General features: G+C 35.5%; 1 protein-coding gene across 2 annotated transcripts in view; it reads right to left on the bottom strand.

Moving 5' to 3' along the window:
• vwc2 (von Willebrand factor C domain containing 2) overlaps nucleotides 1–14094 on the bottom strand; it is a 79273-nt gene that overhangs the window by 59451 nt on the left and 5728 nt on the right. The window contains exons 2-3 of one of the 2 annotated variants that reach the window (XM_015357171.2): nucleotides 9618–9731; nucleotides 2852–3599 (exon numbers count right to left, since the gene is read on the bottom strand). In XM_015357171.2, coding sequence (XP_015212657.1) covers nucleotides 2852–3523 — 672 coding nt within the window. In that variant the 5' untranslated portion in view covers nucleotides 3524–3599; nucleotides 9618–9731. The remainder of the gene's footprint in view (nucleotides 1–2851; nucleotides 3600–9617; nucleotides 9732–14094) is intronic. The other variant, XM_006635725.3, reaches the window with a different exon arrangement.

Below are 14094 nucleotides of genomic sequence, written 5' to 3'. Positions count from 1 at the left end.
AAGAAAAATAAATCTGCGGCTGCAGTCCATTATTTCTCACAGGCAGATGCTTTTATTTTTCGTCAGCAAAAAGTTTTCGCTTCTGTGAAAAAGATTAAGTCTGCATTTTTGTATTTAAGTCTGCATGTGGGTCAGATATTGCTTTCTACAAATGCACAGTAAAAATGAGCTAAAATGCTGTGGTATTACTGTGATGTATTTTAAGTAGGTTTAAAATGACTAAGACTCATTGAAAAATAATACTTTAGAAACCTTTTCAAAAGCATTATTCTTTTTTACTTTTCTCTATCATAAGATTAGCAAAAAGAATAAAATATATTTTTTAAATGTCACCCCATCCTCTGCATCATTGTACGTATCGCTGTACCTCAAATAGAAATGTTTTCACTCCTTCGTAAAATTGTATAAGCTGACGTTTGTGCTTGTGTATTTAATTTTGAGGTACTTTAAAAATAAAAGACAGCTATACTGTATTACATAAGTAATGTAATGTGAATATTATATTTCAAATCGTTTGTGCCAAAATATTCTGTCAGTTTGGTTCTTGATTAAAATGTGTGATGTCCATCGGGCTTCCTGATGACATATTAATAATTAATTCTCCCAATGACACATTTATCTGAAGCATGTAAGAAACACTAACAGCATAAAGTAAAGGAAGTTAATTAACATGACGTGAAGTGCATCATCTACTACTGTATGTACTAAGTTACAGAGGCAATAATCAGGCATAAATTCTATGTAATAGCAGGTTAGGGAACATTTTCAGGTTTAATAGAAGAATCTACATAGCAAACGCCCTTGACTTCTTTCAAGATGTAACTCAAAATTAAGATTGTAAATGGATTGTCAGAAAGCTCCTGATAAGGCACCATACAAGATATTAAGTCTTAAGCTTTAATCAGCAAGAGTTAGCTGTGAACAATATCAGAAACAAGACTGACCTATATCATGGGATCCGGACAATGTGAGAATAGAGGGCACTTTCCTTTACCCCATTTTCCCACATGCTTTTAGTCTTGACAGTCCAGCTGAGCTGCACCTCAAAATGAGCTATCAGAGCATTAAAATAATTTTATTTATACAGTATATACTGTATATGCACCCACAAAATGGTTGTTAAATGTTTCTCTCTCTGATTTCCTTTATGACTGTTCTGTATAAGGCTCTTCGTCTTAGCTCTATCTGTAGAGTACCTGTTCCTATATTATGGAAAATAGTACAAATGTATTCCCGGTTGACACACTACAACTGTTTAGAACGTTTTGATTGCTTTGTGGCTTTATGTCTCTCTTTTCATCTCCTAAAGCAGAACAGCTCTTATTCCAGCATCCAAACTCTCTAATCCCCCTAATACATGTGTCACTCTTAGACATAGCTACAGTGTAACACAGGCATACAATAACCCAGTGTAAAAACTGAGCAGAACCCAGTTTTATTCTTATTGTAATTAGTTTGTCAAGATATAGGAAAAACAGCATGCAGTCAGGCATGTCTTCTGAGATCCCTAGATACGGTATAATGACATACATGCACCATTATATTTAGTACATGGAATTTAAATACTGACTTAAAATCTTTCCTTGAGATCAACTCTTGCCCTGCTAGATATGGTGCATCTTGTTAAAATTATTGTAACTTCCCATTTTGCTGCATTCAAGTTATGAATTTTTCCTCAGACAACGTTTTCTCAGACAATGATTCAAATGCTTTACCTGCAATACCAACTGGGTTGAAGTTTATTTAAAAAACAAGGCACATTCATTAAATTTATGATGCACGAAATCTGTCAAACATAATGTCAGATTCAAAGTTACTGACACATACCTTGTTCTTGATTTTCAGCCATTAACTTTCCTTAAAAACTTAAATTCTTGAGCCTTTCATAAACAGCTCTATTGGTGTCTGTCCTAAAATCTCAGTTTGGCTGATCTGTACTATATAATGTATTTTACATCATAGATTGACCAATAACCATATAAAATGGTTGTCAGCATTGAATGTAGCTGAGTACCAAAAAAATATACTTTTTAGTATTTCTGATTATTTTGTGAAACACTAAATTCCTATTAATATATACTAAACTTAATTCAGGTATAATTAACTCTATATACATGAGTTCTCCTAAATTAAAAGCACAAATAGTTTACATATTTAGTTAATGTTTAAAGTGGTACTTCCTTTCATTCAATCATGCGTCACACCATGAAGAATAAATGTTTCCTACATGAGAAAAACAAAACTATAATCACCTCCTCGCACAGCTAAAATACAGTATGTATAATAATCTTTCAAAACAAACATTTTACATTTCCAAAACAAACCCCAAGTTAATTTCTTGAAAGTCTGTATTTGCAGTCTTGTTTACAGCAGGTAACAAAATTCCTAGAAAGTAATTAGAACTTAGACAACTGAAGTGACACCTGCTCTGCCCTTTGGAATCAATTGTAGTGCTTCATTAAAGCACCATCTTTTTCCAGCTAATTGTCGAGCTGTGCCACAGATCCATGATCTCAAACTAAAACCAAATCACTATCTCCAAGTTCTTAGAATTTCTCATTTATTTATGATTCATGATTTACCTGATCTGCTTTATAAAAAAAATAAGTGTCTCCTCGAGTGGATTTCTTATTTTGCATTTTTTCTATACCAGGTTTAATTTATTCAAATATTTCCTGGCAGTGTCCAATTTGAGATTAATATCCAAACCTGTTTTCCAAAGGCATCCTGAGGGATTTTTCACCTTTATGAATATTTATGCTTGTACTTATTCAGTGTGTCACAATGTTCTCATTTTTAAAATGGTAAAACTGCTTTACAGGCAAAATAATAAAAAAAGTTGAATACTAACCTTAAACTCCTCAAGGGACTTGTAGGTTTTTCCTCGGAACTCGCAGTAGTTTTTTCTCTCTTTGCACTGTGGGCAGCACTGGCTGGTGTCCACTCGGATACAGCGGGGGTGGACTTTGGGGCACTCCGGTTTGGCACATAGTGGCCCTTCTTCAGTACACAGGCAAGGGCAAGTGGATGGGCCTGGAGTAAACTTCTCACCGATGGCAAACACAAAGCCACTCTCATCCACACAACCCTTGCCACGATAGTCAGGGTAGGCGTACTCATCTAGACTGTCAGGGGTTACATTGGATTCACTGGTGGGGCCCTCATCCATTTGTTCTAGGGATACCTCTTGCTGCTCCTGTTGTTTCTCACTTTTGGACCCAGTGTCCTGACTACTCCACCCCATTCTTCCTTTGCTAAAGCTAGTCTTGTTCCCTTTGGTCTTTCCCTGCTTGTTCACTTCATCTCTTCCCATTCTGCTGATCTCCTCCAGACGTTCCTGAGTGGCCTGGCTTAGCCCACTTTTGGAAGCTTGGTCCTCTTTACTTTGAGTCAAGGCACGCTCCAGCCTCTCCTGGCTCATTTGCAGGGGGATTGTGGGATTGCAGAGGACACCCATCAGGCAACACATAAATAGAAGGGCTCTAGAAAGAATGCCAATCGTCATGGCAAGAGAATGCCGCATTGTTCTCCAGCACCCACAGGGGTGAGGATGCTCACTTCACCAAATCACATCACCATCGTCATATCCCAACATGCACCTGAAAAACAATATGAAACAAAGCACAAAGCATTTATTTTGCTTGTGCACAGACAAAACTCAAAAATTAAATAGAAACATTCTGCTTTTCCCTAGTTCAAGATTATTTTGCTTCCATAGTAACAGGTGTTTAATCAAAATCACTTCACAAGGTGATTAATTTCACATGGAATCAATTGACTTATTTTAGTGTGAAAAGGAAAGGAGAGCTACAAGACTATATACTGTATGTCATGACTGTGCTGGTGAAAGAGTAGCACACAAACACAGAATTTATATAGAGTTACAGTATATGGGCTTCTGCCCTAATCTCCTGATTATTCCGTTTACATTGCAGTTATAAGTTGATGGCTCTTGAATTTCTAGCTGAAATATCCATCCACAAAGTAAAACTAAATGAATATTACAACAGGACAAACTGGTCATACAGCATAGTTCTATATAGCACACAGACACAGACTCTGTAGCAGGTTACTACTACCTTTTACCAATGATATGCAACACTGTAGAAGGTCTAACAGGCTTGCATGAGGTACTGTAGAAATTAAGCTAAAATACATGTACTTAAAGATTTATAGCAGAATTTCTACAGGTACTTCCTAATAGAGCTCCCTATCTGAACATCTTTATCGTGCTGTTAAATTGCTGATATTTCTATTTATTCCGAGATTATTCAAGCAATATGTAATGCACTGTCTAAAACAGTTGTCACTGAGCAGCTGCAATACTTTAATTTATCTAGTGTGAGTCTGGTTGTTGTTTCCTGTTGTGAATTGAATTGAATAGGAAATGCGGCACATCAACTAGTTGGGAATTGAACAGTGAATTAAAGCATTGCTGTATATACAGTATATAAATCCATTCTGTATGCTGTATATTGTATATTGTGAGATAACCACATGTATGTCAGTATTTTCCTGAATTACAGTGTACCTGATAATACTGTTCTATGCACATAACCAATCCTAGGCTTATAATGCACCTGAAGAAGGCAAAGTGTGAATAATTCTTAGTTCACAAATAATATCAAGACCATGGAGTCTGTAAATTTCAAAGAGGAACATCTTAACAAACCCTTAATAAGAACAGTTATTTTATTTAGAAAAGGATAGGATCAATTTAAACCACTTTGTGCTTTCACTATGCCTTAAAAGCTATTTTTGCACTAGTAAAAGAAGGAACTAACTCTTTAAACACCTGGCTTGATTTTCATAACCGGATCAGCATGTTGCTTCTGTTCAACACTGATCAAAACTGACATGGATTATTCACAGATTCACAGCACGCAGGAATAACAACCAAGTGAAGGTCAATCTGATGACTAAATACAAGTGAAATGAATTCAGTTCAAGAACCAGAACAAAACGATTTTGAAATTGGTATTTTTTGTGTGACAGAAATTAATTATTTCTTATCTGGAAGAAAGAATGCCAGAAAAATCAATTAAATAAGTAAAACAAATATTAGAAGGGACAAAATAAACTTTCACATTAATATCTAATACACCAGGACTAAAATAACCATGAAGTGTTTAATTGATATTACAGAATAGTTTGGAAGAAGTGAAAAAATACATATTTTGACTTTTTTTTCCTTTTGAGGAATGAATTATAGCTAGATTTATTAAAGACAAACTGTATGTCATTTCACTAGCATTTACTGGTTCAAAAGTTACAGGGTTGAAGTCACATTTTTTAACGAAAAAAAAATGTATATTGGTCTCTATGACATACCTATGCTCTTCACAACTGTGATATGAGAAATGTGACCTTTCAGTGAATTTTCTAGGAAAAGAATGCAATTTGAGTCAAATCAGAAGTTCTTCATGAATCCCAGTTTTAAGAGCTGTGTTTGACAACACACTTGTCATCTGCTTTTTTATTTTTCAGGTAATGTCACATTAATGAAATGTTCTTTCATTCCTCCTTTGGTTTCAACTCATTTTCTTTTACCTCTTTTCACAATAGTAATGGCGACTGTTTTTGTTCTTTAATTAACAGTCCACCCCTATTAATAAGGAATATTATGCATTTAAAATTGTTTAAAAACTTTTACACTGTTAAACATGATGTTGTTCAAATGGGCAAAAGTCTTCCCTTTGAAAACAAAAAAAACAGTTACTGTAGTTGAACATGCAAACACAGGACAAGTTTCTGGCGATGAAAAGGAGCATCTGACTATATTGCCACAGCTTGTGCAAAATGGAATCAAGCTCTATTTCTGCAAATGAAGGAGAACTATAACTGCAAATGAAAGCAACCAAATACCTTGGTGTCCATCTGACTTCTTAAAACAAATGCTTAATAAATGAGACTAAATAACTTATTCAGTGCAGTGACCCTGTGCCTAATGATCTGCACCTGTGGCTGGAAGGTTGCTGGTTCGTATCCAGCAGGCGGCACAGGAATCCTACTCTCTTGGGCCCCTGACCGAGGCCCTTAACCCCAACTGCTCCAGGGGTGCCATATAAATTGCTGACCCTACGCTCTGACCCCAAGCTTCTCTCCCTGTCTGTGTGTCTCATGGTGAGCAAGTTGGGGTACGTGAAAAGACAAATTCCTACAGTAATACAAGAAATTGTATATGGCCAATAAAGTGATCTTATCTTATATAACTTAAAGGTCAACTGACTGTGATTTACTTTATCTGGAGTTCAGCATCAGTTCTGGAGTGACAGTATTGAAGACTGCTCAGCCAATAATAGCAGAAAAAAACAAATGTAACATCTCTTATAAAACAGCTACTATATATAGGAGATATCCATACTGTATGTTATGTAGAACTATGCTTATTTATATTAGTCATATTCTTTGTGGTTAATGACTCAAATATGACCACATACTGTAAGCTAATAAAAAGGCAAGTTTAATTTAGCCCCAAAACCGGTATGAAATAATTGTGATTTTTTGGGGTAAGGGCAAGAGTCTTATAACATGGGACCTCACATAACCTGTTAACCCAGAGCCTAAATACAGGTACTAAGCCCTGGCTATGATGTTGCTTATATTCCATGTGCAAGTTTAAAATGGATTTACTGATGTGCTAGGTTTTAAGAGGAAGAGAAAGTATTCTCTTAGACTGCATCTCAATCAGGAGAGCCAGCTTGTCTATTTCTCTATTCCATATGAAAACAACTGGAAAAGTGTCTCTTTTAGAGGGGAGAGGAAAAATATATAGAGAAGGTAGATATTTTTAAGTGAACAATTAGATCATCCACAATGTAGAAAGCTGCCTCATAATAATTACTATGGGTGTAAATGTCTGAGCTGAATCTAAGGTACATAAAACAGAAAAATCAGGTACGTTAAGAAGCCTCCTTCGGGCCTTGAAACATGTTAAAGATGTAATCAAGAATATGAAGATTGCTTCTAGAAAGAAATGTGGGTAGGTTAGGAACCCATTAGCAATAGTCCAAATTTGTGAAGGCTTAGGAAATATCACAAACTTGCCAGAATACATATGACGTTTCTCCAAATGTCCAGGAAGTTCACAATGACTGGGGTCATTCAAAAGGTAACTGTCTTGACCTTGGAAGCAGAAACTAAAAACTTCCTGTCTTCCTAATTGGCTTAAATAAAACTATCTCTTGAACACCATAACTTGAAATGGCTATTATAAATTTTAAATGACATATTAGGAACAGTGGCATTCAACAGCAGCCTGGTCACATAACTCTTGAATTGAAAGAAGAATAGTATCAATTTGTTTTAGGTGTTTTGGTTGGAGTGACCTGGGAATCACAGAAAACAGTAACTTAATTAGTGTAAAATATATAACATTCTATAGTGTACTGTAGTGTAGTAACCAATTTATTGAATATCCAGACTGTCAATCAAAGTTATCAATTTACTTTGCAGCAGTCAATGGAAAACACCTGGAATGGCATACTGTCATTAAGAAAGACATGTTTGAACAGCAAAATGTCAAAGGGTGTTGCTAATATTTTGACTACTGTTTTTGAAAAAGAAAACAAAAACAATAATAGTGATAATGGACAGTCATTTACTGTCTGTGAACTGAGAACATACAGTATAACTAACTGTTGGGCTTCAAGGGGCCAGACTGTTGAGTCTATACAGTATAATATTGTATACTGTAGGTGTATATTATATAGTGTATACTGTAATATCATATATTATACACATCAGTTATAGGTGACTAGGAAGTGTCTCTAAGAGTTCACATAAAGTGTTTAACATCTGGCAGCGTAAACACTTACAGCTTCAAAATAGAGGGGATGTTTGCCGAGATCTGGGGGATTCCCTGATAGAAAAACGGCTGCAAAGTTTACCATGGTGTACCTACAGTATGATGTTCCTTATAATGTTAAGTTGTGGGTTATTGATTGTCAGTATATTATATTGTCAAGAAGTGAAGAAGAACAGAGGAAAGAAAGAAGGTCAGACCGCAAGAGAGAAGTCAGGAGACTGCTCCGACTTCTTGATCATCCAAACAAAACCTGATAGAAGTTACGTATTTTAACCTTGCTTGAGAGAGCTTGTTTTAAGGGAACTTGGGTTTCCTGGATGAAAGATACCTTGGTTAGACACGTCTTTCCTTCTTGCGGGTGCATTTTAGAAGAGGAGAAGAAGATAGGTTTGAGAAGAAGAACTCCAATTTATTTTGTGAGAGAGAGAGAGATTTAACTGCAGGTTGCATTGCATTTATTTAGAAGGCAGTGTTATGAGCGTACTGGCGCACTATGGCTGCCGTTGCATTATCCAGGTCCCCATTGCCTGTAAAGTGCTTTAAGTGGAGTGTCCAGAAAAGCACTATATAAGAATGTTAGGCTTCTAAAAAGTCTTGTTTGTACATATTGTAAATATAGTAACTTGTGTGTTGTATGATTTGTCATATGTAGCGTAATGTTTGTCTTGTCCTTGTGGTAAACATTTGTTTAACTAAATGTGTCTGGATCATTACTCTTTTGACCAAAGCTGTGCCCGTGACCAAAGAATTCACACGGCTCCTGTTATACCAGCCACTCAGGTATACAGAATTCTGTATAAATCACTTATGAAAGTTTATTTTACTTATGACAAAACAGCTTAGCCAATCCCTGAAATTAATCATTTTCAAAACTCCCCCTTTGTAACAATATGTATATCTCTACAGTATGTATGTACTGTATATACAGTATATTGTATTCCATTTACAGGGTAAAAATTATATTGATAAATACATTTCCATAACCAAATGATTATAAATTCAATAAAGAAAACAAAATGCACAAGAAACTACTTCATGGGGAAGGATCCAGAATATGAAACAGGTGCTATTATCAGAATGAAACAGACACTTCAAGAAGCCTGTTTGACAATGTTTCAGGTGACATAAATATATCTCTGTCTTCTTAAATAGAACTTTTGTAAATAAGTTTGTTTGAGTTAATCAGGAATATTGAACTATTACCCGGGCATTCTAATTGATTTTAGCATATTTTAAGCTGACTTTATCTGCTTTATCTGTCGGAAAAGTATTGGTGAATAGGTACTATACTCTGTTAGAGATTTCTTTTTTCCAGGAAGTATGGTCAAACTTGTACGAAAATATTGAATTATGGAGTACACAAATTTATCAAATTATATCAAATATCACATTTTAATAATGAAATTATAAATGAACTGCCCACACCTTTGAAAGCTCTCCCTAGGCCTGACAGAGCAAGAAAATGAAAAAGTCAATTTATGTGATCAGAATTCAAAATGAAAGACGTGATTCAGAAAATATCAACCTGAAGCTACAATATGGAAGAAGACAAAAATACTTTTTATTATTGTTTGACTTGCAGTAATACTCCATTTTTTTCATTACAAAAATGTTATCTGACTATATTGCACTTAGTCATTCTAAAATAAATCATTGTTATTCATTCTCTAAAGAAATCTTTTCACCTGTTTGAGAGATTCACTTCACTCGCTAGAAAAGCACTTCTCTGAGTGTATGTTGAGCCCTATGATCACAAATTGAGTCATGACACGAACCAAATGGGACAGGGATTCCCCAAGCAGATACATACTGTATACTTATCGTGCTGTATGTCTCTTTCACAAACTTTCCCAACCACATCTGTAAGCAGCGTTTGTTATTCTGGGACTTCCTCAGTTCTTTTTGTAAAGACCAAAGTCCTGTCCTGTAAGAGTTAAACAGATTCTATGGACAAATTCATAATTAACAAGTAAAAACACATTCTGTGATCATTCACACATATCGCACTATTGCAAGTCTGTAAAAACAATTCTGTTTTTCATTTGTTTATCAGACAGCTAATATTCAAAGTGGAGTAACCACAATGAAATTGGATTTATTAAGGAAATTAGTCTGACAAGAATGGGCTTGGGTAATATGATTTGAGGTAATGAGGCTTTAACAGAGACCCATCCTGCAACAATAGAACAGAGTTTTTAATATCTAATAATGTCTTGGAGATATCTGAAAGCTATTCCTTAATTCATTTAAATGTTTGGATGCTGCCCTGAAACTGATCACCTATTTTCTATTTTAAAAAAGAGACCCATAAAGCCTGAGCTATGTTAAGCAAAATGGAAATATATATCTGTATATAATTAACAGAGTAGGTAATGTATGACAGATCTGCTGGAGGTTACTCCCAGTAAACCAGTTATGCAGAGACCAGGTGAGCAGAAACAAAGATGTTCTGAAGGTTCTTAAACATATTCCTTGTAAGGTAGTGTTAAAGTTCTTTTTTGTCTGGAGACTTTATTGTTCCACAGTTAAATGCATAGTTTATAGGATCTCATTGGGATCTCATAATCTCTTTTACAACCTTTCCCATCAGCAGTTTTTGTTTTTCTGGGACTTCCTCAGCTCTTCCACTTCTTCAAGAAGCTTCTGCAGTGGGCATTTGATCTTAGTTTGACTGGACTGCAGTTGGCTGATCTCTATCCCAAGTCAGCCTCATTTTTCTCCAGTTTGTCTCTGCAGCACATTAGCCTGCAAAGCCTCTCAATTCGTACTTGGCTCTCTGATCACCCTGGTGCATTCTTGATGTAATGTAGCTTTTAATAATTGCTTACACTTATATAGCGCTTTTCTGGACACTCCACTCAAAGCGCTTTACAGGTAATGGGGACTCCCCTCCACCACCACCAATGTGCAGCATCCACCTGGATGATGCGACGGCAGCCATAGTGCGCCAGAACGCTCACCACACATCAGCTATCAGTGGGGAGGAGAGCAGAGTAATGAAGCCAATTCATTACTCTGCTGGATGGATTCTAATCACCATTGTGCTTGATCTTAGTTTGGCAAAACCAATTAATGGTTTTGAGATCTCTTCATCCTACACCCTCTTTCAGTAATTTAGAGTATGGTGACTAATTTCCCTTTGTCCACCCCTTCCACTATGTATTTCTCAGGATTTTTGCTTTTTTCCCAATTCTACAATTCATTGAGGAAAGGACTTCAATTACGTCTTTCTTCTCATATTCTAAACTGGATGGCAAAATCTTCTCTTTATTCAGGTACAGTCTCCAGGTACAGTCTTTTTTTCTTTTTTTGTATAAAATTCTTCAGCCTCAGGCATCACCATCATCAGTTCCATATTTAAGTCTTGCAGCTCTCTTGTTTCTGGCTGCATTTTATGTTTTCCTTCCTCTTTTCCAAGCTTTCTTCCATCAATTATTTCTTTTGGTCTCTGTTCCAACATGTTGTCATTGTTTTTTTTTATTAGGGCTTCCTTCATAGTCTGCTGGTTCAGGTTGTGTTTTTTTCTCAATAAAATTCTCTCTCACCGTTTCCAAATGGCCATTAGAATCCACTGTACCCCAGGCCACAACCTATGTCATGTTCTCCAAACATATGTGGATTGCCCAGGGGCAGGGTGCTGTAACAGCATCATTAAATGGGTAGGTGTAACTAAACCTCACACACAGCCATAAGGTACAAAAAACAATACAGTTTATTTCCAGTTCAAAGAAAAATAAACCAAATAAACTGAAACTACAGACAAAAATCTAACTCTTCTTCTGGGCTCTGAATGCATTTTACCTGTCTCTCTCCTTTAGTAAAAATGATTTTAATAAAAGAGACAGTTAATCTCCTTAACTGTCCAGCAACAAAACAGACTCAATCAAAACACTTTTCCAAAAAAACTACTATACTCTCCGAAAAAATTAAGTCAGTCTCTCTTCAAAACCTTTCAAACATTTGCAAAGTAAACAGGTCTATCCTTTGTTTGCTTACTTGTTCCTTTCACCCTCTGATGCATTGCATTTTTAGAGGCTCTGCTTTCACACCAAGACAGCAGATGTTGCATGAATAAGATACAATAAGATCACTTTATTGGCCATATACAATTTCTTGTATAAGAATTTGTCTTTTTCACATACCTCAACTTGTTCTCCCTGAGACACACAGACAGGGAGAGAAGCTTGGGGTAAGCTATTTATATGGCACCCCTGGAGCAGTTGGGGTTAAGGGCCTTGCTCAGGGGCCCAACAGAGTAGGATTCCCAGGATATGAACTAGCTACCTTCCAGTCACAGGTGCAGATCCTTAACCACACAGCCACCGCACCACCCTAATGTCACTTGCCCAATTGTCTTCCACTGATTTTAGAAATACAATGGTAATCAGAATCTACTTTATTGTCCAAATACAGTATAGTGGAAATTTTCCATTGTGCTCACTGAGACAACAGTTAAAACAGTGTATATATTGTACAGTACAGAGGATATGATGAGAGATACTAAATATGTATGCATATGATACAATTGCATCACTATGTCTAGAGGTTTTAAATTCAACCTCAAAAGCAGCTAAAAATGCAAATCTAATTTACATTGTGACTACAGCAGGAGGACATCATTATCAGCAAGTACTGTAAAAGTGACTTGAAAAAAAACATCTATTTTGCAGACCTTAATTTAAACAATATACCGTACTTTAAATACAACTTGCATTTTAGTCAAAAAAGGAGTACATTTACAGTATTTAACAATGTCTTTCTTTTTTATAAATAATTAGGTTTCAGAAAGATGTAGTATTAATATTAACTACATCCGTAACAGACATAATAAATTACTGTCATTCAAGATAGCACATTCTGATGCAAAATACAAAGGTGTAAATGAAATCAAATCATTGTCATTAGTTAACCCTCTAATAACCAAGAAGGACCTTTTGTGATACTGTATGAATATAAATTTTTATTACAGTTTCAAGATTATTTGTAGAATACTTTCGAATTTAGAATTTAGAATTGTCTGGGACTCAAATTATTTTAAAAATTTAGAAATTTCTAGGTTGTGCAAATCTAAATAACCAATTATTGTTTAATACAAAGATTTGGACCCCAACATTCCAGTCCTATGCAAGGACTGCAGGATTGAGAAGTGGCTGACTGACCCCAGCTGTGCTGTGGAGAAGCCAGAATACTAAATCCAAGGAAGTGTACAGTAAACATAGTGTCAAAACAATAGCAGAACTGTATGTGATGAAAGATGTACAGTATATGAACAATACAGTGCTCTGTAGGGCTTTAAGTTTTCTATACAAGCAAGGATATTACTTGAACTCAGGTATAAAGTCCAACTGATACTGCTAGTGAATTTAATTTTTTGTTGCTGTTCAATCTTAGAGTCAACATGCTTTTTTACATGAAGTACTTCAACATCTCTATGAACTTTTCATGTCTTACATTCTGAAAGTAATATTTGAATAAGACACATTAAATATTCTTTAACATTTAGTGTTAAACACAGTTAAACATAGCTCATTTGGCTATGATGATCATCCAGATTTATATAAAAATGTATCAAACACTGTTTTAATTTAAACACTGACAAAATACAAATGTTTTTTAAAATACTGTTTTTGTATTTGTAGGGTTTTTGTAACACTGCTATGCTTAGTAATGCGAGCAGAACATTATGAGCATTCCTTGCTGAGACTACATCTAAGAATATTAAAGAACATGTTAAAGAATATTGGTAAAGACTTACAGTATGTAGCACAAGTAAGCTTTGTAATTATATAATGCAATATGTCACACTAAGACAAACAGGAGAAACCTGTACCAAGCATGAACCCAGGATGAATAAATTGAACATTTCTTCATGTTAATTAAAATGCTAGCAGTTACTATATGTATTGCATGATGTGCAGAAAGCTACAGATTTACAGTACAGATTTGGGAGCCTAATCACATCTCTTTTCACTGCTCTGTGATAGTACTCTGAAGCACTTTTTCATTATGAAGAAATGTAAATGGATTTATCTTGCATTGTGAAAACATCTCATTAATTGTTTAATTAGTAACCCTAATAAATACTTCAAATGTCCTAACTTGGCTTAACATGGTGAAATAAAAATGGACTATTTGATAATTGAAGATGAACCTATCCATCCATTTTCTAACTGCTTTATCAAATACAGTACATGTTCACGGGGAATCCGAGCCTATCCTAGCAAGCAATGAGTGGAAGGCAGGATACATCAGGCACACACTGACACCAGGGCAAGTTTTCCCAGAAG

The sequence above is a fragment of the Lepisosteus oculatus genome, chromosome 10 (assembly GCF_040954835.1).
Source record: "Lepisosteus oculatus isolate fLepOcu1 chromosome 10, fLepOcu1.hap2, whole genome shotgun sequence".
Classification (NCBI taxonomy): domain Eukaryota; kingdom Metazoa; phylum Chordata; class Actinopteri; order Semionotiformes; family Lepisosteidae; genus Lepisosteus; species Lepisosteus oculatus.
This window is presented reverse-complemented; position numbering and strand designations above follow the sequence as displayed.